Source organism: Falco naumanni, chromosome 3, assembly GCF_017639655.2.
Source record: "Falco naumanni isolate bFalNau1 chromosome 3, bFalNau1.pat, whole genome shotgun sequence".
In the NCBI taxonomy this organism is placed as follows: Eukaryota; Metazoa; Chordata; class Aves; order Falconiformes; family Falconidae; genus Falco; species Falco naumanni.
This window is the reverse complement of record NC_054056.1, coordinates 1,941,944-1,969,660: the sequence shown is the minus strand read 5'-3', so window position 1 is coordinate 1,969,660 and position 27,717 is coordinate 1,941,944. Positions and strand designations below refer to the sequence as shown.

The 27,717-nt window shown below is 38.6% G+C and overlaps 1 protein-coding gene across 4 annotated transcripts; it reads right to left on the bottom strand.

The window, feature by feature from the left end:
* Positions 1–1,632: 1,632 nt before the first annotated feature.
* HNRNPR (heterogeneous nuclear ribonucleoprotein R) lies at positions 1,633–27,669 on the bottom strand. 4 transcript variants are annotated; one of them, XM_040588354.1, is made up of 11 exons: positions 27,536–27,669; positions 21,020–21,185; positions 18,609–18,727; positions 18,064–18,171; positions 17,131–17,244; positions 10,208–10,384; positions 7,473–7,608; positions 6,217–6,422; positions 5,331–5,480; positions 3,120–3,241; positions 1,633–2,928 (listed from the first exon to the last, which is right to left on the bottom strand). In XM_040588354.1, the coding sequence occupies exons 1-11, from the start codon at positions 27,608–27,610 to the stop codon at positions 2,316–2,318; spliced, it is 1,986 nt and encodes a 661-aa protein (XP_040444288.1). In that variant the 5' UTR covers positions 27,611–27,669; the 3' UTR covers positions 1,633–2,315. The 4 variants fall into 4 exon arrangements, with proteins under 4 accessions (XP_040444288.1, XP_040444286.1, XP_040444290.1 ...); XM_040588352.1 differs by having other exon boundaries at positions 21,020–21,188; positions 27,536–27,667; XM_040588356.1 differs by lacking the exon at positions 21,020–21,185 and having other exon boundaries at positions 27,536–27,664.
* Positions 27,670–27,717: the final 48 nt, after the last annotated feature.

Sequence of the window (27,717 nt, the reverse complement as noted above, 5' to 3'; positions counted from 1 at the left end):
CGTGCAGTATGTGAACACTATCTTTTTTCCAGGATGGAGAGTACTTTTAAGTTTTATTCCAGTTAAACTCCCTTGTATCAGATCCCCTTTACAATGATTACTGAAAAGCAAATACTTAGTGGGACTACAGGGTTCTGCTCAATACCACAAAAGCTATATAATTATTATAAAGTCATACTGGCAGAACAGCAAACCCTTGCATTAAAACAAAATAAGCCAGATCCTTACCACAAGGAAAAGCCTGAAATGTATACCCAGGCAATAGCCTCTGACTTCGCTGCTCAAGTAAGGAACAGAGAGGACAGGATTTGGCCCCGTTAACTTCATGAACTTAAAAATAAAAAATAAAAAAGGAGGGGGGGGGGAGGCTTTAACATACTAAATACTAATTCCGAAAAGCGCTTCAAATTATTTATAACAGAGTCTATTAATTTGCAAGGAAGAGCCTGACACAGGGGCAAACCCATTTTTGAGAACCAGATATACATCCTCACTTCAATTCAGGTCAAAACTCAAACCATGCAAGCACATACCAGACCCACAACAGTAAAGCGTGGGAAGGTTCATCTTTCTGTTTACATTTTGACAAAATACACTTGAGAGACACCAGACAGGAATAGAAGACAAAGGGAGGAGTATATGACCACTGAAGTTTAACTTCCTCAATAGTCTGTGTTTAGAATGCTGTAAATCAAGTATGAGCAATGTATTTGATTTGAGTATTTAGAGGTCCAGCAATAGTTTTCTTTAGAGAAAGTTTAAATCCGTTTGTTTCTCTCTTTTCTTGAGAAGCAAATGTTCTTCATTGGGGTACAGAATGGCTCAGATGCAACAGAAGGGTAATGTCATGACTTGCCAGTTAAAATTGACATCTGGGAATGTCCAAGACAAGGGTCAAAGCAACGCATAATACCCCAATAATGTAGCTAGTAATGCCCCCAAAAGATATTACGTATTTTTTTTCAAACAGCCTTTATTACAAGGCATGAGAATTCTAAGGCAAATTGTTCATCATGGCAGAACATCAAATTAAAATGTTGAGACAGAAATAAGCAGAATATGGAGAGTATGTTTGTGTTATCAGTAGCAAGAAGTCAGTTTACTGTGCCACGACACCTAATTTATAATTCTCATTCCTAGCCAAGTATTAGCTTAAATTAGACTAAGATGCTTGAGATCAAAACCATTTATCTATGTGTACGCAGAGTAATATGTATGGCTGGATCCTAACAGAATATCCTCTAGAGGGACTCCACAGTACATAATAAAAAGGAACAAAATTAACACCATTGTAGGCTCTGCTTCCTTCTCCACATTACATTAGAAGATTATATTTAAATTAGATCTCTGTGAATGTTTGGGTACATTTCAACACTTTTTAAAAGAAAAAAGTTTCAAAATTAGATGCTGGTAAGTTACTGAATTGCAATTAAACAAAGAATGCCCTTTGGGCTATCTGTAATTTCTCCTAGTTTTCAGTCTGATGTCCACAGTGCTACATGTTGGAAAGCACAAGAAATTTTGCATGAATTTGATCACTCACATAGGCAGTTATACTTTGAAAACAATGTTTTTCGCAAGAATTACCAATGAAATAATGTTTTAGGACACAATTGAATTTGAAATATGTAATGTTTTGAATAGATTTTTGAGTTTTATTGAAATCTTACATGAACAAGAAATTGGAAATACAATCACATCAAGGAACAAATTGCCACGGCTTTGACGTTTTAAGCCAAACAAATTTTGTAGGGCAGATTTTCAAAAAGGTGTGAAGTTATAACAATTTAAAAACACAGTTAACCTACTTCTAGGAATGCAAAACATACAATCATGTTATTTTCAATACAAGAAAACTTAATTTGTTTTAATTTCTTAAAACTACTAAGACAAAGCACTAGCTTTTACTTTTATGTACAGCATACTCCTATGTAGTCTATCCCAAATCCAAAAAAAAAAAACAAAAAAAAAAAAAAAAAAGAGGAAACTGTCCAAAACCAGAGGTTCTGCAAAATCATGATTGAACAGTGTGCCATTCCTGCTTTTAAACTGCTAAAATGAAGCCTAAAATGATAAAAGCATTGAAACCCCATATGGAGTTCAGGAATTCTGCAAGCCCAGTAATGTCCAAGTGCGTTTATGAAAAAAGAAAACTAAGAGACTCGAGTATATACACAATAGAGTGATTCTTCAGCCCAATACAAATGGCAGCCAATCGCTACTGAAGGATGAAACATTAAGCCAATTTTGTTTTGAAGGATGTAGAGCTATAGCCAATTCTATGTTTCCAATATTCTCAATCCCTCCTCACTTGTCTACTTCCACTGTTGCCCATAAGTATCCTGATAAAATTCCTGGTTGTCATTATTGTAACCATAGTTACCGGCATAGTCACCACCTTGCTGGAGCGGTTGTTGAGCGATGGGTTGGGAGCCCCAGTTCTGCTGGTTGTTGGTCTGACGGCGCTTGGAATCAGGTTGGTTGTACCCATCTGCCTTTCTCTTGCCTCCTACGTTGCCCCCACGGTTGCCCCTGGCTCCACGAGCACCGCGTCCTCTCTGCTGCTGTGCAGGACCCCCTCTCCCACCCCTGGCTCCTCTTGGTGGTCCCATGGGTGCCCCTCTCTGTGAATAGCCAGCTCTACCTCTTGGTGGTGGTGCTCCCCGCCCCCTAGGTGGTGGAGGGGCACCTCTCCCACCCCTTCCTCCTCCTCCTCTTCCTCTTATAGCATAGCCATCATCATAGCCGTAATAGGGATCTTCATAGCCACCACGGTAGTCATGATAGTCATAACCATAATAATCATCATAATAATCTTCATAGCCATAGTAATCTGGGGGATAGCCATATCCACCTCTCCCTCCACGGCCTCTGCCTCTAATAGGAGGTGGCATGCGAGGTGGAGGGTAGTAATAATAGTCTTCATACCTATTAAGAAAAAGAAACATGTAATTATTTATCTTCAAAAGTCTCCCAGAATAAAGTATAAATTTCCCCTTTTTATTAACAGTACACAACATGGACAAAAGAGAAGTCATCCAGGTTCTTGTAAACCAGCTTGTGTTTTAGAGCAGAACTTCATTCTGCAGTATTACAGTAGTACAAGAAGGAACACTCACGCAGTACTTCTGGAGGCCTGTCTGGCAGCCTGACGTTCTTTCCTTTTCTTATCCGGTGGCTTTGCTAACACTATTTCAATTTCTTCCCCTTCTATCTCTTTCCCATTCATTTCATTCATAGCCTGTACAAAAATTAGAAGGGAAACATCTATAAAAATTTGTTTCCATTCAAAAGTAAACTAGAACTTACTAAAAGAAACCAGATGGTTGTGCTGCGCCAGGGTGAACTACACCATGTGCTTCATTTCTGTGCTACTTAAACAGATTGTTACATATCATTCTTTCAAGTCCCACTTTATTCACCAGTTACAGTGAAGCAGCATTTTTAAAAAGTATTCTCTTTGTATCATAAAGTAAAAGAAAGATTAAAGCATATTAAGCATTATTTTTCATAATTCAGATGTAACCGTCACTTTTTATGTTCCTATATGCCCTAGAAATCTTTCCAAAATACAATGACAGAAGTTCTCACTACTCACACAGACATGAACACTCACTGTACTTGTAAGCCAGGTAGAGCGCACACACACCCCCAAAGGAAGCCCAAATATAAAAATACTAATTGGTTAAATGTGCTACACAAGTGCCTCTGAGGACATTAAGTATTTCTGAGGACATATACTTAAGGGGCAGGGGGGAACTGCTGAAAACTCTTGATCTCACCAAGTGAGGCAAGAATCCTCCAGAAAACTGCGACTTACGAAATGCACACACACAAGGAGAACTTTTAATCATATTTTGTGTATGTATATAGACTATACCCCCCAATTCTTTACCTGCAGTCAACCTGATTCATGTTTAACATTTCTGTGTTAGCATTTGCATTAACAGAGATTTCACATGTCTATACAGCTAAATGCCTTAAGAACATTAGAGATCATGGCAATTTCAAAGAACGTATGGAAATAAGTAGATACTGGAATCAATGAGCCAATTCCATGCATTCCACACATTAATACCATAATGCTTTCATTAAAAAACAAGCACACCCACACACAAAAACATCCCACAAAATTCATAAGCCAATTTAGCGGCCATAAATCAGTCACACAGAGCAGATGTGGTAGCATACCAGGTTGTTTCACAGAAGACTAGCATCACAGATTCTCTGCCATACTGCATTTGATTTATCTTTTCTCGTTTGCTATAAGTTACCAGTTGCTCAAATATAACAGACCATTTAAAAGTAAGGTCTACTGGGAAGGGACTGGAGATTGCTTAAAGACATACCACAATAAAACATGTCAGGAGGTGTTGCTGACTTACCCTTTCTGTCAACAATCTCTTACCCTGTCTTGGACATGGTCTAAACCTATCCAAACTGACTTCAACTTCATTAAGTATGAGTGACATTCATCCTAAAGCCAAACTCAAGAGTATTCGAAATCCTATTTTGGTGGATAGGAAAACTGTAGAGCAATTAAATGGTTATAATATTATTGATAAAGTTGAGTAAAAAGCCTTTGAACTGTCTAGGAAGCCACTTACAATATACTTGCTCAAGACTCCAGGTGCAACACACTTCCTCCCCACTGCCTCCATAAACTATGGATTTAAAAACCAGATGGAGTAATTCCTATAGTATTCGATCTGCTGTGAAGTACAAACAGCAGAGATTAATGACCAACTGCTCTTAGACACAAAGGAAGACACCTTTGAAGCTTACACTAATCACCACCAATGTTTAACTAGTCCTATAGAAGAAACCATCTTGGGAGCATGTAGTGTTAAAAATAGGTAACGCATTAAAGGAGTTGCTAGTGTCATTCTTCTCCCCTTCACAAGGCATTTTTTTTCATTACCTTGCAATTTCTGTTCAATACTTTTGTCACTCCACAACTAAACACAGCCTTTAAATAGGGGTCTTTTGAGAGACAACTGATACCTTCTGCCAGTGTTTCCTCAGAAATATTGTCTATGTTGATTATTTTTTTTTCCTCTTCTCTAGACTCTCCTGCATTGGTCTATACCTTGCTTCCAGTCTACTTGTTAACTTGCTACAGTTTTGTCCTTTGCAAGTTTCACATCCTCCTAGCTACTGAAATCATAGGAACAAAATTATTAGTGTTAAAATTCTCACAATGGGAACCTTATTAAATGGGCTCTATAAATTGTCTTATCTAGATATTTACTGTCAAGTAATTTCTTAAAACCATTTGCACAAAATAAACAGCTCACATCAATTTAGCTAGAAAAGAATAACCAACCTACCTTCACTGCTGCACCTCTGTCCTCAAAATGAACAAAAGCATAATCCTTCAACTTCTTTACTCTTTCCAGCTTTCCAAATTCAGAAAAGGATTTCTCAAGAATTTCTTCTGTCACAGTAGTGGCCAAATTTCTTACAAATAAAACTTTCACCTGGTGAAAAACATAAGAATGAAAGCTGCCATCTTTAAAAGTCAAAACTCAAAGGAAACTAACATAAACCAGTAAGGTGTTATTCTCTTCCCTGCATTAAGAACTTTCGGGTAATCTTACAAATTCTGCACCCGTTTAAAACAAACCACAAACAGAAAACTCACCACAGCCTCATAGTTACCTGTATGAAGTTCCCACAACTTCTCTCCCTTTCACGGTTCCCTTCCACGGCCAAAAGAATGCCCAAACTTTGATTTCCTACTTCTGGGATGCTACAAATCCCAGTGAAATTTTAGTAAGAGACCTCAAGAGCAGCAAAGAGTTATCCCAAAACACAGGGATAAAGGGCACATCATTCCCTACACTGAACTTCACCATCACCTTACTCTGGAAAACAGTTTTACAAACACCCACCTAGTATTCATTATCAGCAGAAGCACATAATGAACAGGCTGATATGCCAATCCAGTTGGATAACCCTGTACATTACTAGTTTAAATGTGAACAGTAGGTTACAGCAGCATGTTCCTAATATCTTACAACAGCAGCTAATTTGCAGTGCTCAGGCCATTCCAGTCTGCACTGCTTACTACAAAAATGCCCTCTTAACTACTTTTTGTTCTTCAAAACTAGCATTGCTCATGCAGAAAAAAAAAATCTTTGTCACTTTTTTTTTTCTTTTGCACAAAGAAATTCCTCCTAAAGTGCAAAGGCATCCAGTTAGGTTTCTACTTACCTTTGCCATGACTTCTGGATCAGGTTCCTCTACTGGATCAGCCCATTCCACTGTCACAACGTTGCCCCAGACTTTTACTTTCCCACTCATCAGGCGGCGGCGAGCTTGTGCTGCTGACTTGTGATCCTCATACTCCAAGAAGCAGAATCCTCGATTCTTCTTTTTATCATCAGGTTGATGATACAAGATTACATCCACCAAACCCTCTGAAAAATAAGTCTTCAGTATTAAGCTTCAAAAGGAGAGGAAAAAAGCCATCCAGAGTCTACTTCAAAATGCCTTCACTTGTTTTTTGTAATACACAGCCTTTGAATTTTAACACCTCATGTTCCCTCTCCTTTTCAGAACAGCATAACAAGTAACAGATATCCACCCGATTCACCCAGAAACAGATCACCTAGGAGGTGGAATTCCCCAGAACAAACTTACCTCACAATTAGGCCCTGCAAAACATCAACCTGAACAGCTTGTACAGAGTAAGTTTTCTATATTTTGTTTTACCATTTTTACATTTTTGGAAAGCAGTCAGCATTAATAGGTGGCATCTCCCCTGCCTCCAAGTGAAGCTGGAAAGAATTTCTTCCCCATCTCTCCAAAGAGAGGAGAGAACTAAACGAATATTCACCTTCTGTTTTCACCACTTCCCTGAAGTACTTATAAATAGCAATCCTAAAAAAGAAGCAGTAGGTTAAAACTCTCCTACAGGAACAAGAGCAGGCGATCAAGACCTCAATCTCTTATTTTAAAGCAGAAACATCCTTCCAGCGATGAGTTGACTTCTTTTCTTCCTACTTGCTGCATATACTGGGGAACAACACTGAAGAACTGGGACAGAAATTAATCTGTTATTAACTATTTGTACAGTAACATTCACTCTACTCTGAACATACCCTCCCCCCTCATTCCTCAAGAATACATTTGTTTTGAGGCTCCCAAAAAACTTCTTGTGAAAGCAGAATCTGGCGTAGATCCAGTTACAAATACAAAGCCTTCAACGGGAAGCTAGAACAGGTAACAGAATTAGGACTTTCACTTTTTTTCCGAGTTCATTTTGCTGTTTTCATCTCAAATTGTAAGCCTACAACATCATTCATTTAACCATCAGTAAAACACACTAGACCACACCAGAAAAACTTGGAATCCAATTTGAAAATAGTTTAAACAATAGCTGAATGCATCTGTCAAATAACTAGACCTACAAAACAGACCAAATGGTATTTTGTGATCAGTGTGAAAAACTCATTAAGAAGTCTTACCTGTGACTTTACTGAACTCTTCCAATATGTTTTCCTTAGTCTTGTTCTTTGGAATTGACCCAACAAATAACCTGTTGTTTGCCACGGAGATACATACTCCAAGGTGCTTCCCGGGACGGATTTCATAGTTGTCACACTGAGAAAATGAAGAGCCATTCATTTGCTTTATCCACAATATGGATAAAAAGATCCCCAAAATCATAAAATCAGTGACTTTCTTCATGATCTACCACTACTATACATAGCATATTGAATTCACACTGTGAGAGAATTACTAGAACTGCAGTATTTGGGTCAGCATTCACTCGGAAAAACACTGCCAAGCTTAGGTTTTCCATAGAAACTTCAGCAGTTCTGCTGAATAGAAAGCTACAAAGAAACTGATGTACAAGGAGCAATGCCTCAAATTGCATGGGGTAAATTCATTCCTCTGCTGTTTATTTCAGACCTAAAAGATCCTTCCAGACAACTGATGACTGTTTCCTGTGCTGGCACTAAATGTCAGTCTTTGCTGCTGTTATTAATAAGCAAATACATAGCATTATAGATACTACAAGTTCTTCCACTTCACATTGATAGTTTTTAAACACTGAAGCATATTGGCTGTGAGGTACTCAAGTCTAAACTACTGTGTGACCTTGTTTTCCCCACCCTCACAGCAGGGATTTTTTGGACCTTGTACACGCTAGGATTCTATAGTTTTCACTGTCAAGTTTTAAAACTTCCCATTAAAAAACAAAACTACAGCCCACTGCTTCCTGCTTGTACCCACTGTAGGATTACCCTGAACACCAAGACTCCCAATAAGTTTTTAGAGAGACAAGAGTTCAACCTTTTTAAAAAATTATAAAACACTTCAAGATACACATCATTTTTGTTTTAGGTAGGATTTTCAAACACAACTTAAGAGGATGGATGTTTGATCATCAGCCATCTTCTGAAAATCCCGTCCAATTCTTTGTAAGCAAGTTTCCAGCCATTTTTACCCTAGCGGAGATGCAGCCGTACAGATGACAGAGCAATTCCTTCAGTAGCCTCCTTCTTACTCAATAACTAGAACAATGTTAAGGTATCACAGGCTATCAAACAAGATCATTCTAAGGAAGACAAAAACATTTCAGAATTTTGCTTCAGATTGTGAAGCAGTGATTCATAACACAATAAAACTTAAGTGTTCCAGTACCATGAACTTAATCTGAATCTGCTTTTCAAATTATGTCTTATCTTACAAACCCATTTTACTTATAATCAATCCCATTCCCACAGGTACCTGCAAGCACAACCCCAAGGCCCACCTGGTGCAGAGAAACCAAGACTTCAAACTTTCAAGTTTATTTTCTGGAAGAATCTCACTTTGCTATCAGCTATTAGCTCCAAAATTTAGCACGTCCATCCTGTTTTCTTCTCCCCCAGTAGTCTGGGGAAAATATTTCACCTAAATACAGGCCTGTCCATTAATGGTAGAGTGGAGGAGGTAGGGGGAAGGGACCCCAGATATACAACTTAAGGAATACATTCACACAAATTCACTTATTTGGTGCTATGTCCAGGGTATGGATGCCAGTCTTCCATCAGCGGCACATCACTTGCTAAATCATCTTTCCCTTTCATCTCCCTCTATCAGTAAAAATTTAAAGTAAGAACTATGAGCACCTTCAACTCGGGCATAAAAAGAAAAAAGTTTCAAAATAATTGTTCCCTCATAAGTGACAGTAACCTATATCCACCAACTTCAAACACTGAAACCCAAAAGCAATCAATTGCAAAAACATATTTTGTGCATCTCCTTCAGGAAACATCCAAGTAGGTTCTAGAAAGGAAAAAAAGAGTCTAAGCAGGGACATGCAATCCCTAGTCCTGGAGAAGCCCAATAGAACAACTGCAACTATTTCTAAATACATGAAAATATTTGAGGGAGCAAACACTGGAACACTTAGACGCAATGACTCCTTCTGAAGCCCTTACAATGCAATAGAATCACTTCTTAGATTTCGGGTGGGTTCCCCCCCCAAACTTAACGAGATGTTTAGGTTCTCCATCCTTATTCATACAGGATAAACTGATTCCTGCTAAAACAAATGAGATAAAGCATTTTACCTGTTCCGATTCAAAGTACAAGCAGTATTTCACAGCCATATCCAAAAACTTGGGAGATACATACTGATCTGCCTAATTGTAGTTCCTCCTCAGGGGCAGGGCCAAATCAACCAGGGCCCCAACCAGACTGATGTCTGTCATTTTGAAACTCCAGGGATTGCTCTGTGTCCTTCGGCAAGCCATCTAGATGCAGGCCATGTCAGGTTTCCATGTAGTAAGCTGACTGCATGACTGCCATTGGAAAGAACTAAAGGCCACTGTGAGCCATAATGAGCACCAAGTCAGAGACCCCCTCCCACAGCAGCAAAACAAAGCATCCCTAATTAGCTCTTTATAGGAAAAAGGTGAACACAGTGGAGCTTGAAGAATATATTTTCCAGTTGTTATCCAGTGAGCCCTTACTATAATCACCCAAGTACTCCAGCAGACTGAGTAGGCTATGGCACATTACGGTCCTAAAAGCAGAACATTATTTGTATACACTAAATGAAATCAGAAGGCAATTTTTAAGAAAGTAAAATTTTGAGTCTGTCAATGGATGCTTTAATGAAACACTTCAAAGACTTAATTATCTAAGAGATTACCCAACATGCTTGCTGTTTATTTTATCTTGTCCAGTCTGAAAATAAGTTACTCACCAGTTTGACTGCTTCCTGTGCTGCATCTTTACTACAAAAGGTAATGAATGCATAACCTCTGTTCTGACCAGAAAGAGGATCCATCATGAGGCGCAGATCCCAAATTGGACCAGCTTTCTCAAAGAGTGGCACCAATTCATCTTCATACAAGTCTCGGGGAATCTTACCAACAAAAACCTAAAAAGGAAGAGGATAGATACTTAAACAAAGCTTTTTCAGAAATCCAAATTTAAATACTTGAAAGTTCCTGGGAAAGGAAGCAGTTTGCAGCATAAACCATCACAGCAGAAACACTGTAGCTAACATCACAACTTAATATGTCCTATTAAGTCTCCTAAACCTCCTACTGTTAGTGCTAGGTTTTATATATGGAAAACCTGATTTTGTTATTTATATTGAAGAGGTTGTAAATTTCCATTACTGAAGAGGTAAACTGTTCTCACCTGGTTGTAACTTTGGCAATTAAAGACCTTAGAGGCTATGTGGATGGGCATCTACATTAAAGCAGGCCAAATGCTTCCTTGCTCTTGCAGTTTTTTCAAATCATTCTGTAAATTAATCATCATTAAAAAGCTACAGACAGAAAAATGATCTACAAAAAGCCTTAAACTTCCCAGATGCACATTTCCTACTTTTTATATAAACTGCGATTTTATTTCTAGTCTGTATTTGCTTCAGCTTCCGCCAACTGAATGTCTTAATATTTGTCTGAGAAAATCTGGAGCCCTTGTGTTTTTGTTCCTTACACAGAGCAATTACAATAAACTTTCAGTTTTGTTAAGGAGTTTAATCTCTTCACCTGAGGTTTCCCTACAAAGCGCCTCCCCACCCACCCCCAAATTGTTTAATCACTGCAGCTCTACTCTGAAATCTCAAAAATCCCTGAATTGCTAATACAATCAAAACATTCCAAACACCCATTAAGACAGAATTCTATTTATTTTAACTTCAAATATTTTTTGTAGTAAAAAAACCTAGAAGTCATCAACATTTTCCATCTAGGCAAGGCCTTGCCATAGTCATATCTGGTACGGAAGGCTTATCAGATAATTCCAAAACTAAAGACACTCAGAATGCCCATATAAGCATTGACATGAACAAACCAGTGAAGACACTGTGATGACTCCGATTTAAAAAAATGTGGAACACAAACTGTTTTCCTCCAAAGAAAAGCTAGAACCTTTAGATGTTTATGTTATACAGATACTCTTGAAATTCAGTTTCCAGATTATTTCTTTCACTTAGTTTAACTTCTCTCAGTTCAGTGTGAATGCCAACTGACTATGATTTATTTGCTATTGGGGGAAAACATCAAAAACCAAATATACCAAACAATGGATTTATCCTACTGAATGAAAAATCTAATGGCAGAGTCAATAAGCTTTGCCTCCAATCTCCCTGAAAATCTTAGAAATCCCTACAGATGAGTAATCCCATTGTCATTACACCTGGAAAATTTAATCCTAAAACTATGCACAGTTTTTAAAGACAAAAAACTGATACCATCAAGGAAATGCACAAGACAGGAACTCAAACTTGCTACTAAGACAGTGAAACTGTCCACTGAACTCTCCACAAACTGTTTGAAATCAGTCAAATGTAAAAAGTCTGCATTACATTTTTTGTTTCAGATGCTACTGTTTCCAGTAGAAACTGAGGGTGACACATGGGAACAGAAGACTTGAGAAAAAGAAAAACCCTAATTCAAACACAGTCAGTCTACTTTTCCAGCTATTTGCCAACCATTTACCATCCTGAAAGCTCCTATTTCCTCCTTTATTTCCAGGCTCTTCAGCTCACTCTCTACAAACTTTACACCAGCAGTTCCACAAGACTGCTATGACACTTCAGGTCAGGTGTTATACTTTAAGAGCTAGTATGAGAAATGGAATTCAGAACTTAGTTTTAATGCGTTCATACCCAACCTATATTCTAGAGTAACTTCCATTTGTAATGGAAGGACTAGATAATTCTGTAGGAGTAACTCACATCTGAGTGAATTTGCTTGGAGCCTGTAAATTTAATATATTAATGAATACATTAAGAAGATCAATACCAGACATGACAAATACCAGGTAAACATCTTGCAAGGATCAGAAGAAACATCTGCAGTAACTTTTTTTAAGATATGTTGATAAACTTGAAGAGAGTTGTTGAAAATAGCACAGAACGTAAATACCAGATGTCTTGTTTCATTTTTTTAGGTTCACAAGAGTACTTTATAAAAAATTCAGAAACTGGCATTATCAGTGAAACAATGTAAGAGAGCTTGTCTAAGTAGGATGCAACCACGTCACTTCTGGGCCTTTGTTGGAATCACTGACTGTTAGACTGACTTTACTTTTGCTTAATAAAGGATCTGTACAAAGTACTCCGTTATACTTCTTCCTTATTACTGTTCCAGAAGATTAACTATGAAAAATTTTAAATAAAAAAATATTCCATTTCAGTTTCCTGAACAACTTTTCAGTTCTTACTGAGGGGTGCAATCCACTTCTGCAGTCTAGGTGATGAGTCCTTCAGTATTTCAACAACTGACCCTCTTCTGTTGTCATCACAAGCTAACGGAAGTGTACTGTGGCATTGCAAGTGGTTCTTCAAAACCTCCCTCCTTTTAATGGTGCTCTTAATGTGCTTTGCAGTCAATTTTTCCTCAATGCCAGATTTAAGTGCTAATTAATGTAGCCCACATGACTGCTTCATCTCATCCAAATCTACAATCTTCATTTAAAAAAAAATACAGAAGCAGAAAAAAATTTGGCACAGTATAAAAAAAAGCCTTTGCACCCCACAGTTCTTCCAGTACAAAAGCGACATACCATTTGTGTACTAAATCCAGCACAAGCTTTGTCTAGTTCAATTCCTGCTGAGTTTATTACACCATTGCTTCTTAAGTATGATTCTTCCCATTCAATTTATTACAGACAAAAGCAATTTAAATTGCTCCAAAATCTCCAGTAACATATTTTCCATATTGCAAGTTCACAAGCCTTCTCTGACTTTTTGTTACAAATTCTGACCATGCACTGAGAGCAGCAGATGCAATACCAACTTACCACTCAGAGCTAGAAGTTATTTTGCACTTTTGATAACGACAATCAAAGTTGATGTTTATCCAATAAATTTCAGCTCTGTAAAGGACATGTAGCAATTCCTCTGTTCTATACAATCTGAACTGTTACACAGGTATCTAAGCTTATACACCATCTTCGCACATTATGGACAAATAATCTGTTTACAGAATTGTCAAGTTTTTATTTCACATTAATTAAAAACACTGAAATAGAAGTCTCTCAGAACTTCAGGAGTAGAACTTTATCTGGAGACCTCTCAAACTGAAAGCTATTCAGCAATCAATACAGACTTAAGTCAACTACTTTCTTCATGCTGGCTGCACTGCGCTAGTTCTGAAGTGCTTTCCCCCCATCTCTGCTGTAGTGAGGTAAAGGGCTGATATTTTACAATTACCAATGAAGCCTCCTGTTCTTCAAATTATGTCTTAAATGGTATTATATTCACTTATATCAAAAGGTGAAGGATGGAAATAGAGTACCCCATCAGTCACCACCTCAATTTCTGGTGTAACATTAGTCTGGATAGGCCACATGCACATTAAGATTGGGGTTTTTTACCCTCCCCTAAAATAAAAAAATATATATGTAAAAAATAATGATCCTTCAGTTCTCCTGAATTTAACAGCTAAAAGCTCCTCAATCAGCAGACTGAAAATCAGGAGTGAAAAAAATATGTATTTTAATCTGTTGGGCAGATGCAGCTCAACTTGATTAGGTATTTCCCACAAATGCAGACACTACAGATACAGTGTCAGGCTTACCATCCAGCATTATCCAACCGGGACATCCTTTGTCATCCCTGACTAGTAGTGAACTTACGACTAAAGTTCCCTTTGTTCCTTATAATACCTAAACTCCCCGCTGTGACTGAATTTAATGAAATATAATTATATTTCATTATAACTTTTCCTGTCTTTGTCTTGTCTGCACTTAATTTCAAAATTTACTGAAATTACTGTGTAGAAGTTACTATTGTTACTACTGTCTATGTATCGTCCAGCATTGCTAAAAACAGGTGTATTTAAAACCACAATAAAACTTCAAGTAGCTTTGTGTAAAAAACCAAATGAATTTAAGAATACAAAAAAAATATATTTTTTCAGCATTGCTCACATATACACTTCAGTAAAATGATAAACTACAATTAGCATAGAGCAAGCATACCTAAGCAGAGCATGAGCTTTCAGTTCAAGGACCTATTCTGATTGTTCCTTGCCGCCCCCAAATTTATTTTTCTTCATGGAATATGCATATTCTTTTTAGAAATTATCCGTACTGTGATGTTTCTAAGCATCTTCTTGACAGTATACACAAAAACTTCAGCATCGCAAAAGATGCAAAACTAACTTATAAACCGAAAGACATTCAAGAAATTGACTATTTTCTTAAATCTAACCTGGTTGTTTACAGAAGAATCCCCAAAAGAACTCCTGTATCAAAGATTAGGCACAACAAAGTGATTGAGAGTATTCAGAATAAACAAGATGACAGCCTGGTGGGGTCTAAAACCTTGCAGAAGAGGTAAGTGAAGAAATACACAGCTCAAGCGCTTTTGTAACCAAACTGAAGTTTGCTTATAGCTTGCTAGCAAGATGCACAGGTTCAATCATGACCCTGAATTTCCAAATATGCTTGCTGACTAGATTTTGTCCTTTGGAAGGAAAAAAAAACCCCATGCATTTATATATAAAAATTATTCAAAACTCTTCTGACTATCTTTAACTTGCAAAAATGCTTTATGTTGGAGCAGCAAGTCCTTAAGTAAAACTAATACTCAAGTTTAATATCAAATCCTATTGCAATTATTTTCTCCTCCAAGCTTCCACAGAGCTGTAACTACTTTGTCTTTATTGCAGAATCACATTCCAAAAAGGTCCAGCTTAAAGCCCACCCACTTGAAAAAATACATTGGACAACTTCATCCACATAATCCTTTCAACGATGTGTTCACTGTGACAATTTGTGAATATTTAACAAGCTGAACATCCCCAAGATTATCTATCAATACTTTAGTTTTACTGCACAATTTTCAAGTACATATTGAAAGAGTTACAGCTACAGTTAACATGTAATGAATTCCACTTTGTTTTAAAAAAACAAATTAGTTAACACGCAAATATTTACAGCAGAAAGACCTGGTATTTTGGGGGGAGAAAGTCTACCTAGTATGTACCTTCTTGAAATCAGTGACAGTACTTGGGTATCCTTCAAAACAGAAGTTTGCCTATACTGACATCAGTTACAGCTCTGGCATCAACGCATCTGAGCTCTTACAAGCTATGAGAGCTTCAGTATTAGATTCACTGCCACAATCCAAAGGGATACATCCTGTGTTTTTTCATATTTTTTACCCACAATCTTAATAAAGGAAGCATTTACACTGCTACATAACCAGAACTGTTGAGTACAAGAGATAAGTGGTTCTCAAAAGCTTAAAAAGAAAAGAACCAAACTAAACAAAACCAACCACAACAAAAAAACCACCCACCTCATTTGGGGGTGGGGGGGTGGTGCCACACAGTAATCTCCAGTCACTTGCGTTCAAACATGTTCTGCCCCTAGTCTACCAAATCATAAGATCACATTTAAAATTGTTGATCACTGTGGCTCAGCTCAACAATGAGGGCTAAAGACTGGGTTTGATAAAGCCTACACCAGTTTTAGCAAAGTGTTCAACATCTCAGCCAGTCAAACCAAGCAGCATGTTTAAAACAGTAATCAATCTTTAAATCCTACAAAATACCAGCAGTAAATTAATTTGGTAGAGGTATGGTTTCTATAACTAGTCAGCTGGGTTCTACTACAGCCTCTAATGCTGATTCACAGCAGAAGCATTTATATTCTTACCTTAAGGGAGTTTCCACAAGTTACCTGTTCTAGCAAGCTTCAGGAAACTCGAGTATAAAAACATACTCTTAGTAGTATTAAAATACAGGCAATTTTACATCTTTCCTATGACTTTCTAAAGGCACTAACCATCACCAATAGGACAAAATACCTAAGATCAGTCAAGTAGTTTTCAGTCACAAATAGAACAGTTCAATTGGAAGGGACCTATAATGACCACCTAGTCCAAGTGCCTAACCATTTCAGGGCTGACCAAAAGTTAAAGCTTCTTAAGGTTATTGTCGAAATGCTTCTTAAACAGTGACAGGCTGGGGGCACCAACCACCTCTCCAGGAAGCCTGTTCCACTGTCTGACCACCTTCTCAGTAAAGAAGTGTTTCCTAACATCACCAAGGCATAGTGCAATTAAATAACACTTTACACCAGTGTGATTATGTGATGGTAACACCACTGAGTTGGTAAACAACTAGTAAGCCACCTTTCTGAATGCAGAAATGCAAAAAAATTACGAAAGAAAACAAGCTACATGTACTCTTTCAGTGTGGCAGGTTCACTATCAGTGCATGCAAGCATCAAGGATGTCTTCATATAAATTGAAACAAAAGCAAAGAAACAATTCCTTAATAATTACTAATCTCAGTTGTCCTCTTCAAAACGTTGTATGTAATTATCTTTACATAATACCCAAGTCTTTTTCACTTTCAGGACTTTTTAAGTGGTGGACCATTAGCTTGAGGGTGGAACATGAATTCTGACAATTCAATGATTTAATTTACATTTTAAGAAATTTTACATAGCCTTTCCACTACACTCCATGCTTTCCCCCCCAGCCTACTACTCTGACTTTTGCAGGCTACTGAGTAAGAAAGACTAAGACACACATAGAAGAATGCTTTCCTCTACAACAGTCTAAGTTTTCACTTGTAATATAGTCAGTTTTCAAGTATTTCTTATCAGTTTCCATAAACATACAAAATAACAGATTAGTCTGTATATACTAACCTCTGTTCCAATACCAGGCTGAACACCAGAATATACAGTATCTGGAGGAGGGCCCCCATATTTCCTCTGTCCTGTAGTTACATCCAAAGTGTAACCAGTCCTCTCTAGCAAAGCCTGAAAAAAAATTGTCACATTAGCTACAGGGGAGGGGAGACAGTGGGTTAAAATATAAAGAGTAAAAAAGTGACCTGAGAAGCACTTCCTTATCTGCTTCTTGCCACATCCGATAACAAGGCATATATGGACAGACAGAACCTACCAAAAAACCCTGCTGTTCTGGGGGTTTAAAAAGCCACCACCATAACAGCAACGTTAGTTTTATACTACAAGGTCACTGGAAAGAACTTGTTTTTTCCTTTTCCCTTATATTCCTTTTTATATGTAGTAACCCAAAAACTTAAGGGCATCATCCACTCTGTACTTCAGTTTTTGTTAAATGTAATGATTTATTTTACATTTTAAGACATTTTACATAGCCTTTCCTAGTACATTCCACCTGCTTCCCCCCTCCCTCCCAACCTATTAATTATGGTACAACAGAAGACTTTCTTAATATACCAATACCTTGTTGAAACATTTGATCTCAAGAGTAATTTTGTAAGCATATAAAAGCTTTAAAAGACCAACCAAGACAATTCTTAAATAGATACCAATGTTTTCACAGACCTTACATAACATCATGTTCATGCATTTTGGCAATTGTGTCATCAGGAACAATTTATCTTCAAAAGTCTCCCAGAATAAAGTATAAATTTCAAACAAGCACTCTCTCTTTTGAATCTCTACCGTGCACAGATTTCTTTAAAGCGAAGTGTGAGCACACTTATCGAGGTAGCATTGATGCTTTTTAAGTACATTCAATAATACTTCCATCTGCATATGGGTAATACACCAGGTAGTAGTACAGAACAAAGAGCATTTTCTAAATGTTACCTTAATCTTGGCTTCATCTGGTCCCTTCGTTGATTCCTGTACTTTGCTGCCTTGTTTCTCCCTTTGCCTGTAGGTCTTCATAACTCCACATAAAAATGCACTTTTGTTCTGTAGATACAATTTACAAAATAATTCAATTGTCTGTACAACAAGCTCTAGGAATCCACTGAACCATACACTCCATTACCATGAGGTCACTATATCAAGCCAATACAATAAACAAAGTGTCAAAAGAATCCTTTAGAAAAATATAACAATTAATTGAACAACTTGAACAACCTTGTCAGACTGAAAAAATCGTCAGATTCCAGACAGTATTTTTTACCTTGTTTTCTCAACTGCACACTCATTTTTATTATCTGGAAGCTTTTGCTTTGCACTCAAGTACCTACACATTTAAGGCAGTTTTTAACAGGTTTGTGATTTGGGTTTGAAATACAAGAATACAGCAACATCATTGAATTTCTAAGTCACAACTCTCCTGCCAATAGTGCCAGAACACTATTCATACTTATGTGCTCACACTCCTGGAGCTCTCACCTTACCTGTACATGCGACAGGTCACTTTCTTTAAACTGCTGTAATACAGAGAGGGCTCCTTCTTCATTAAATTCCCTAAGAGCATCAATTGCTCTTTCATCAAGATCGACATAAGCTACCAACCCTAAAAGTTAAAGATAAAGAAGTTACAGATTTCTATTGAATTTCATACAAACTAAGAACTATGCAGTTTGCTTTTAAAGTAAAAAAAATTACGTTCCATAGCAACAGAATTATACATTTAATATAATTACATATTCCTACACAAGTATATGAAAGAACATGAGTACAACAATGAAAAAAGTGAAATTAAAATGCATATACCTAAGCACTAGCTGACGTGCAAGATTATACCCCATGTGTAACAGTTTTCTAACATTCAGGAATGCAATCTGCTGCATAAAAGCAGCGTTACACACCAGGGTTTGAAACAATGAACTCTGGCTCACTTCTAATAATTTGGATTTTGTTTGTTTGCCTTTCATTTTGTTTGTCTTTCCTTCTTTGGAATGGAGCTGGTCTAGAATAAGCTGACATATGAAAATTACAGGTATCCTAATGTAGGTGAAAAAGGAGCTATCTAACTGACAATCAAATACTTATGAAGCTCTACCCCACAAAATATTAGGAAGTAGAATGATTTATTCACTCTTTCCTCCAACTTGAAAAAGCAAAAATTAGTGGACTTCCTGTACATCTAAAATAATGTATATTTTTTTTTACTCATTTTGTTGCTCTATGCAGTTCCAAGAGCCAGAATTCAAGAAGGTATTATTTCGAGCCCTGCTATGTACCCGAAAAGGCTAATATTAATTTTACAGGTACAGAATCCCCCAAGAAACATTGGACCAGTTCTGAAGCACTTTTTCTTTTTAAGGATCTTTACAGGTTATTTCTTTCCTTTTGTGATGCACTTGCATAAGCTGTGGAGTGTGAGAAGTATAGATTTGCACTTTTTAAAACTACAAGACAAAATTTAGGACAGATACCAAGAACTCCACACACTTTGCAACAGCCTGATTTCCAAAATACACAGGTTATTTAACTGCTACTTGATTTTAAAAATGCACAGTAGTGCCAAGCCCAAGGACTACATTTCAGAAGTGATCCTGCATATTGGAAGGCACCTGTAGCTTTCATATAAGACCTCAGCAGATTAAAAATCCCTAAATTCCACCCCAAATTTAGCTTGGGTGTCAAAAGTAGTTTGCTTCACTGACAAACCCCTGCACAATGCAAACATCTTCAGTGGCATTAAGGAAGTGTGAATAAATGTTTTCAGGTTACTCATGCATTGGAATTATACTAGATAGTCAGGTTCTGGGCTGAAAAGCTTTTAAATCCCTTCAGAACTCCTCACAACACAACCTAACTGCAACACGTGTTAAAGCCCCACAAGTTCCTCTGTCCAGGCATTTACACCTTCTCTCAAACCATCAAGTGCACGTGATAGTGACCCACAGTTAGAAAGTGCGTATCTGAAGCCAATAAAAGCTGGTAAAGCTTGATGAAAGCTCACTGTGAATGACTTCCAAAAGACATCACCCACGTGAGCCAGAGTATCATACTGAAGATTGATAAGGTATTGTTTTTGAACTGCCTTCACTTGATAAGTGGAATTTTGACTTTTCAACAAAACTGTCATCTTGCCACCAAGGCATTCAAGATAAGCACATAGAGCAGTTCTACTGCTTCTTGTAAATCTGTTCACAGAACACAATCTAAAGAGGAAAAGGAAGCCTCTGGCTATAGGACAAAATAATAAGGGGGTTACAAAAACAAAATACCTTTGTATATAAAGAAACCTCTCTAGAAGTTGCAGAGACCACTTGCTACCAGCAAGGTATTACTCTATTTGCTAGATAGCTCAGTCCTCAACTTTGTTGAAAAGCAGTTAGTGTCAAACTGAACATTTCAGTGTAATAACCAACATGGATTAAACTGTCCACTCAGAACTAGAGAGAACAAAAAATCCACAGGCAGACTCAATTCAAATGTAGTCCCAGGCAAGACAAGCTAGTTGCTTCTCTCACTATGTCACCTATCCAGCCTTTGAGTGTTTAAGAACTACTGTGAGGAGTTGACAGTAGAAAAGTAAAAGCAAAATGATGATTCGGGTTGAAGAAAAAAAAATGCACAGTTTAGTATCCTCAAACATACATCTTTATTTGACAGCATCTAAGAAACTAGTGCTCTGTGCCCTAAAGCAACTAAGATATCACATACAACACTAAGGATGTGTCAAGTAATTAGTCAATGTCAAACCCAATTTGCCTTTAGGGAAGTCAAAGTAGCAAAACATTCAGAGCTACACAGATCAAAAACAATGAATTTTTTAAACCTTAATCTATAAAAATTTGAAAATGGTATGCCCTCACTTTCATAACCAGTCAGAAACAAGAAATGCATATTATACCTGTCTGAAATATTTCATCAAGTCTCTCTGCCACCTTCTGTGGGAGGCCTGCCTCTATCAGTGTCTTGTAGTGTTCTGTGTGAGTTACACTGGAAGTATCCATTGGTTCTTCCTCTTCTTTTAACTGTACCGCATTACCATTCACCTGATTAGCCATTTTATTATGCTGCTGGAAAAAATTCAGGAGCTATATTACAATAAGCCAGAAATAACTAGTTTGTAGGACAATGCATGATTTATCTAAACTAATTTGTATACATGCTGCAAATGACCTGTATCAAAAGTTTTATTTAATACTTTTTGGATGCAGCTGATCTAAGTTTCAAAAGAAAGTACAACCCTTAATATTGTGGAAAATGTACATGGAAGAATTTACATAATTTTTTTTAAAAAATGTACTTCATGTACATAACGATGTCTAAACTTTATCTGCTGATTGTCAGTAAGTTAACTGGTTACCATAGCAGCTAGAATGTACGGGGATACGATAATAACATCCTTCAACGAAGAATCAGAAGACCTAGTGCTATTTTCATTTCCCATTCCTCTACTTTTAAAACGATCGCTTAAAATGTAATGAACACATAACCCTGCAGGGTAGCTTAATGTACAAAAATGTCAATACTTGTTCACTAATTTTCACTTTCTTGGCTTGTTGCCATGTCTTCCTTCAAACCCACCATGCTGCATAAGACTAGCCAAACACCTTCTCACAACCATGTCAGAACTCAGTAAGGACAGAAAAATTGCACACTCTTATGTACATTATAATTTGAAGCTGCAACTGAACTGTTTGCATGCTTACAGTTTTACTCCAATAAGAGCTCTACAAATCACAGCCACTTTTTTAATAATACATAACTTAATGGTTTAAAAGGAAGCCATGACTGCAGCATCTTCAGTTCTTGGATTAATAAAACGACTTGCTTTCAGAATTAACAAACTGATTCCAAATATGTGCACTAAAAAATGCACAACTATAGTCCCAAACAATTCCAATGGGCTTTGCCCAATTCATTAAAAACAGTTTCAATTTCTCAATTAGCCAGCCAGCTGATATTTAGTACTCTCAAATAAAAAGGCTGACAAGAGATGATTCAACTACCCAGCAGAGAACATTGGGATGATCAGCTGTTAAGTTCAGAAATGAAATGAGCCTCAGGCTTTAAAAGATGGGGAAGAAGTCTATGATCGGCAGTGAAATGAGAACCAGATAAGACATATGCGGCATGGTCAGAGCAATGCAATTAAGTACTAGAATACAGGTATGAAGATGATTCAAGAACAGGTGTTGGTTGTTGGCTTTTTAAGCACTAAAACCTCAAGCTATTTAGTATGCTGCAAAGTGAGTCTCCAAACACAACCACACCTCTAACAGTCACTTGTATACCCATCCCTTCTAGACTACAGCTCATGAACTTTTTGGAAGATATCCTATGAAGATTTGCAAGCTCAAGCAAAGAAAAAAAATCATTTTCCTTCAGACAGAAAAATAATGATTTTACTAAAGCTGTCTTGACTTAAAGGGCAATTTTAAAGAGCTGTAACACAGCCTTACATTGTTTCTGTCAGATGCCACCTCTTTATGCAATTAGCAAGGAGAAGAAAGGAAGTTTCCCTTATCTATGTAGCACACACACACATATATATACACACACACGCATTCTGTTACTTGACAAAGAGAAATTGCTTTCCAACTGATTCAGTTTACTTAAAAGCAACTGTGACCATACCCTAATTACAGAAGAAAAAAAATGCTACCTTAAGACTCCAATAACGCTTACCTATTATTACAGGTATTAGCTGAACTCTCAAAACACTAACTGATTTTGAAGCTTCTGTAGGTTACGAACATAATAGAAAACAGAAGTTAGCTAGACATCTGCTTGCTAGATAGCCTCTGCAAGATCTCTACTCCAAAACACTGCAGGACAGAGGGGGTTTAGTTAAACTAAAAATGCTTTGGGTACTGCATCATTCTCAATCCCTCTTCTCAAAAACGCATAGGACAATATACACAAAAAAATAATAGGGAGGGGGTAGGGGGTATTTCTGTGTTTACCTTTTTACTGCCTTATTAAACCAGTTACCTGTTCATATATTGTCTTCTCTGTACACAAAAACCCCCGCCAAGAACTGCAAGGCTAAGCCAATACACAAATACACAGAAGTTACTTGAAACAATTACAAGTACCTTCTAAACCTCAACGGCTTACGGTGATGCCCTCAGACATTTAGGTTTTTTATAAACCCAGACTAGTTTTCAAGTGTCACGTACCCAAAAGTTTACTACTCTTCTCAGTGTTGCCTGTTACCTGAGCAAAATGTTAACAGCTATTCTGCGTCCAGGCAGAAACACCTCACATGCAGTTCAACAACTCAAACTTCTGACAGACAAGATTTTCAGCCTAATGGCTTGAAAAGGCATCTACCTTCAACACAAACATAAACCAGTGTGTGGAGCAGTATCTAAACTATGTATCAGATTACTACCCAGCACCACAACTGATCAAATGCTTTTTTAAATAGGCTTTTAGACAATGTAAATTAAACCTCAGCATTTTAATTCACTAGCTGTATGGCTTATTTTTGCTTAAGAGTGGGTATCCTCAGAAAGAACATCAGTCAAATGCAGTACATGTTTCCCACACAGAAAAGTTCAGTTTGGGTGTTCAAAATCTAGCCATTTCCTGTCACGCAAATTTAATTAAAAATACTTTCTTAAAATAAATTTACTCTGGAAAATTCTGAAGTGACATAGCTGTCAAAATATTCAGGTCCCGACAGCATCCAGAAGAAATATATTTTCACAGTTATAGCAATAAGCTGAGTTTTCTTCCTGAATGATCACCAACAAGCAAAATCACATCTCTTACAATACCGAATCTGCACTCCAAGTTCAGCAGAGATACACCGGAGAAAGTCATAGCTGAAAAAGATCATTTAGCTCTCCCTCTAAATAACATCAGCTAGATGTAGCTATCAAGAAAAATATTTTTTTAGCTGAATCTATCAGTAAGGAAAACACACAACTGTTTCATTAACATTTTTGCTCTCCTCTAAAAAAATATTAAAAGCATATTAAACAAAAAGAGGAGCGATACCTATGTTTTATGTACAGTACGTCCTTGTGACTCAGCCTATGAGGCCAAGCCACACAGAAGAGCACCCACACACACTCAGAAGTTTTTCATTTGCATTAACTAACAAAAATATCTAGAAAAGAAGGCAACTGGTTGAATCAACAAGATTTTAAGTGTGCGTTGTAAGTAAAGGATTATGTATATTAGTATGTATAGTGTAATGATTTGTTTTTAAAACATGCAGAAATGCATGAACTTACATGAGTGTACACAAAAATGTGCTTAACATGAGCAGCAGTAATAAATGCACACTGGGGGCAAGGAGAATTTCCACTGGTGACTGGGAGGTTACCTAGCTTCACCACCTCGGAACTTGGTGTATGGGGAAGGGGAGGACTGTCTTGTTTCAAACTTTACACTGCTGTTGTCAACAATGTTTTTCTGAAGACCATGAATGCTTTACCATATAGAACATGTTTCTAGCCTGCCACTACCTTTCACCTAGAATTCCTGGACCTCAGAAGAGTAATTTGCAAAGCACCTAGTCCCTTTTTTAAACCCTAATCATATGACAAGTAGGTTAAAAACTACAGGTGCTTTTAAATCACTCAGAAACAACCTCCTTTTTCTTGTTTAGCAACTTAAACAGTAGTCTTCCTAGAAAACAAACAAAAAAAATGAACACACACCTCAGCCTGCTAAGTGAATGGCATCTTGAAAACTGAAACTTGACCTCAGCCTCAATCCAACAATCCCTGGTTAAACAGCCATGATGTTACTACTCCCTGTATTTTATACCATGCCTCTAACAGAGGTTACCACCCACAGACTACCTAAGTATAACTCCATCCAATTAATTATAAATTCACAGTCTAGTTAACTCAAAACACGCTTAGTAACAGCTTAAATGAGCAGGAATGCCATTTCTGGCAAAGGGACAATATCTCAAACTACCATAACCAAGTCCACAGTGATTACACATCAATATTGTCTTCAGCCTTCTGCTACATAGCTTTTGATTTCAGGGAGGAACTAAACTTATTTTGCTCAGGTGCACAGGAAACACAACTAATTCATACATAAAAACTTTGCACCAAAGCCATTCAACTTTATGTCACCATTTTTCCTACCCAATTTTATCTGTGTCAAGGACTTAAGTTATACCACATTAAAAGTAGCACTGAGTGGAAGTTAATTTTGAGTTTGTTTTTATTTCTTTTTTTTTTAAATGAGCCACAAGAAAACAAGTGTAATCCCTATAGTTATGTCTTACACTTCAAAAAGGTTCTTGTCAAAACAGAAAGTAAAAAACACTCCTGAGTGAGGGGACTATATAAGTCACACTGAAAGACTGAATTGGGGGTTTATTTAAAGCCTCATTTGTTCATATACATTACTGGCACATCCCTTTATTATTATTATTTTTTACAGTAAGCATTATAGCCATTTCTTTTGTACCATAGCTTACTCCACCACAGAAAGTACATTTTAATAGCTTAATTTGATATATTAAAAGTGTTTATTAGCATGAGTTACAAGAAGACTTGTTTCAAAGTTATCACATGGTGAAGGCCTTTACACATTAGCCAGGTTTCCATACCAGCGTTTCAGTGGCAGACTATCTTTACAACAAAGTGTAGCTAGGACTCTCACCCCTTCAAGCACAGAGTTCTCAGCCTTTCCCATTCCACAACCCCACAAAATGAAAAAAATATGAGAACCTCCATCATAATGCTGTGCAAGACACTAGCACAGAATTAGCCCATACAGAAACTATGCTTCAGTATCGACACAAGTATCAGTGGTAGGTGGCTATACCACAACAGGTTAGCAAGGTGCACATCAGTGCCATGAAAATCCAACACTGAGCATCAGCAGCTACTACATTTTGCTAACCAGAACTATGAAGCCTGTGCACACTCATTTCTGAGTTGGCCATTCATAGCTCATCTGGTTGTTTGGGTTGTACAGAACAACATTTCACGGCACTCCAGTTCAAAGCAAAACTTTAACAAAAATTACTTTTTTCTGATTAATTTATCCTCAAAGATTTTCTCAGATCTTTGCCTAGGAAAGCAGAGGGTATTGATTTTTTTTGACAAAACTATTAAGTGTTAGCAGGAAGCTCAACTATTACTGCAACAGTGTTCACACCTAGACACAAAAACTGAGAGGTAAGGATATTAAGTACTCATGGGAAATACAGTTTCTAGGATACAAAATTACAAAGCAGGCTCTGCTAGTTTGCAAAACCCACAGTTTGCACAGGTAAAAAAAAAGTAAGAATAATTACATTGAGAGATGCAGAATTCTAGTTAGATTACCTTTATTTTTAGAAGACATGCAAAAAGTCAGCGTTAAAGTGTAATATCAAGGGGGAAAAAAAGAAAAACCCAACTTCATGAGCATTAACATCTTTTGCAGCACGAACTGTTGACAGGATCCTTTAGCATAGCATATGGAGGAAAGGGAATCTAAGCAACCTTTTCAAAAGGAGTAGTCCAGCATAGCTTAAGGACGTAACTAGCTGCATTCAAAAACTGGCAGGTAACAAGACCGCTAAGACCCAGTAACCAGAGCCTTATTTTTAAAATAACAATAACGTACTTAAGCAACTTTCAAAGATTTGGTCAAGTCCTTCGGTAAAAAATAATTTATGTAAAACGACGTCTTAGCAGCAGAATTCTGGAGAATTTGTCCTTCGGAGCTTTTGACAAGTGTTACTGTCTCAACTACAGCACCAAGCGCGAACCCGAGAGCTGCGAGTAGGTGCAGCGCAGCTCTCCCTCCCCGCACACGCTACGTAAGGGCTTCGGGAGCGCTGCAACAGCGATGCGTTCCCTGCCGAGAGCTCCCCTCCGTCCCCGCAGGCCCACCGCAGCGCGGCCCGGGCGGCCGCTGCCAAGCAGGGCGCCTCAGCCACCCCGGCGCCACGGCTCCGCAGCGCCGGGAGGGGACCGAGAATGGATCCGACCCTGAGCGCCGGGCCGACCCCCCGCGCAGCGGCCCCGCGGGAGGAGCGCCACCCGGCTCCCCGCCACATGCACCCAATGCGCCCGGCTGGGCGGAGCGGGGGCAGCCTCGGCCCGGGCCACGCCGCCCGCCCTATGCGGCCCCGCGCCGGGCCGCCCCCCCCGCGCCAGGCCGCAGGTCCCGCCCCCGGCCGCTCCCCGGCGCCAGCTCCCGCGCGCCGCGGCCCCCCCCGCCCCGCCGCGGCCTAGCAGAGCAGGCACGCCGCCGCCGGCGCCCAGCGACGCCCCCGCCCCGCCGCCCCGCACGGCGCGAACGCCCCAGCCCGCCTGCGCCAGCGCAAGGCCTACCCGGAGCCCGCGGCCGCCCGCCCCGCCACGGGGGCTTACACGGGAGCCCTCGTTCCCGGCCGCGGGCCCCCCCCCCGCGCGAGGCGGCCCCCCTGCGCCGCCCAGGGACTCACCGGAGCGGGGCCTGCGCGGCGCAGCTCGGGCCCAAGCAGCGACGGCAAATGGCGCGCGCTCCTCCTTCTCCTCATGGACGGCGGCGCGACCCCGGCAACACGCGGGGTTTCCCGGAACTGTTTCCAGGGACCGCTACCTCACCCACTCAGGAACTCACGCTCTGGACGAGCGGCCAGCCGCG

Bases quoted from the DNA above. Each gene is read 5' to 3' on its own strand.
- HNRNPR (XM_040588352.1), bottom strand. From the start codon at position 27,610: ATGAGGAGAAGGAGGAGCGCGCGCCATTTGCCGTCGCTGCTTGGGCCC. The intron at 21,189-27,535 runs GTGAGTCCCTGG...AATTTTTTCCAG, and splicing joins GCCGCGCAGGCCCCGCTCCG to CAGCATAATAAAATGGCTAA. The intron at 10,385-17,130 runs GTTAGTATATAC...CTTCCTTTTTAG, and splicing joins AGCCTGGTATTGGAACAGAG to GTTTTTGTTGGTAAGATTCC.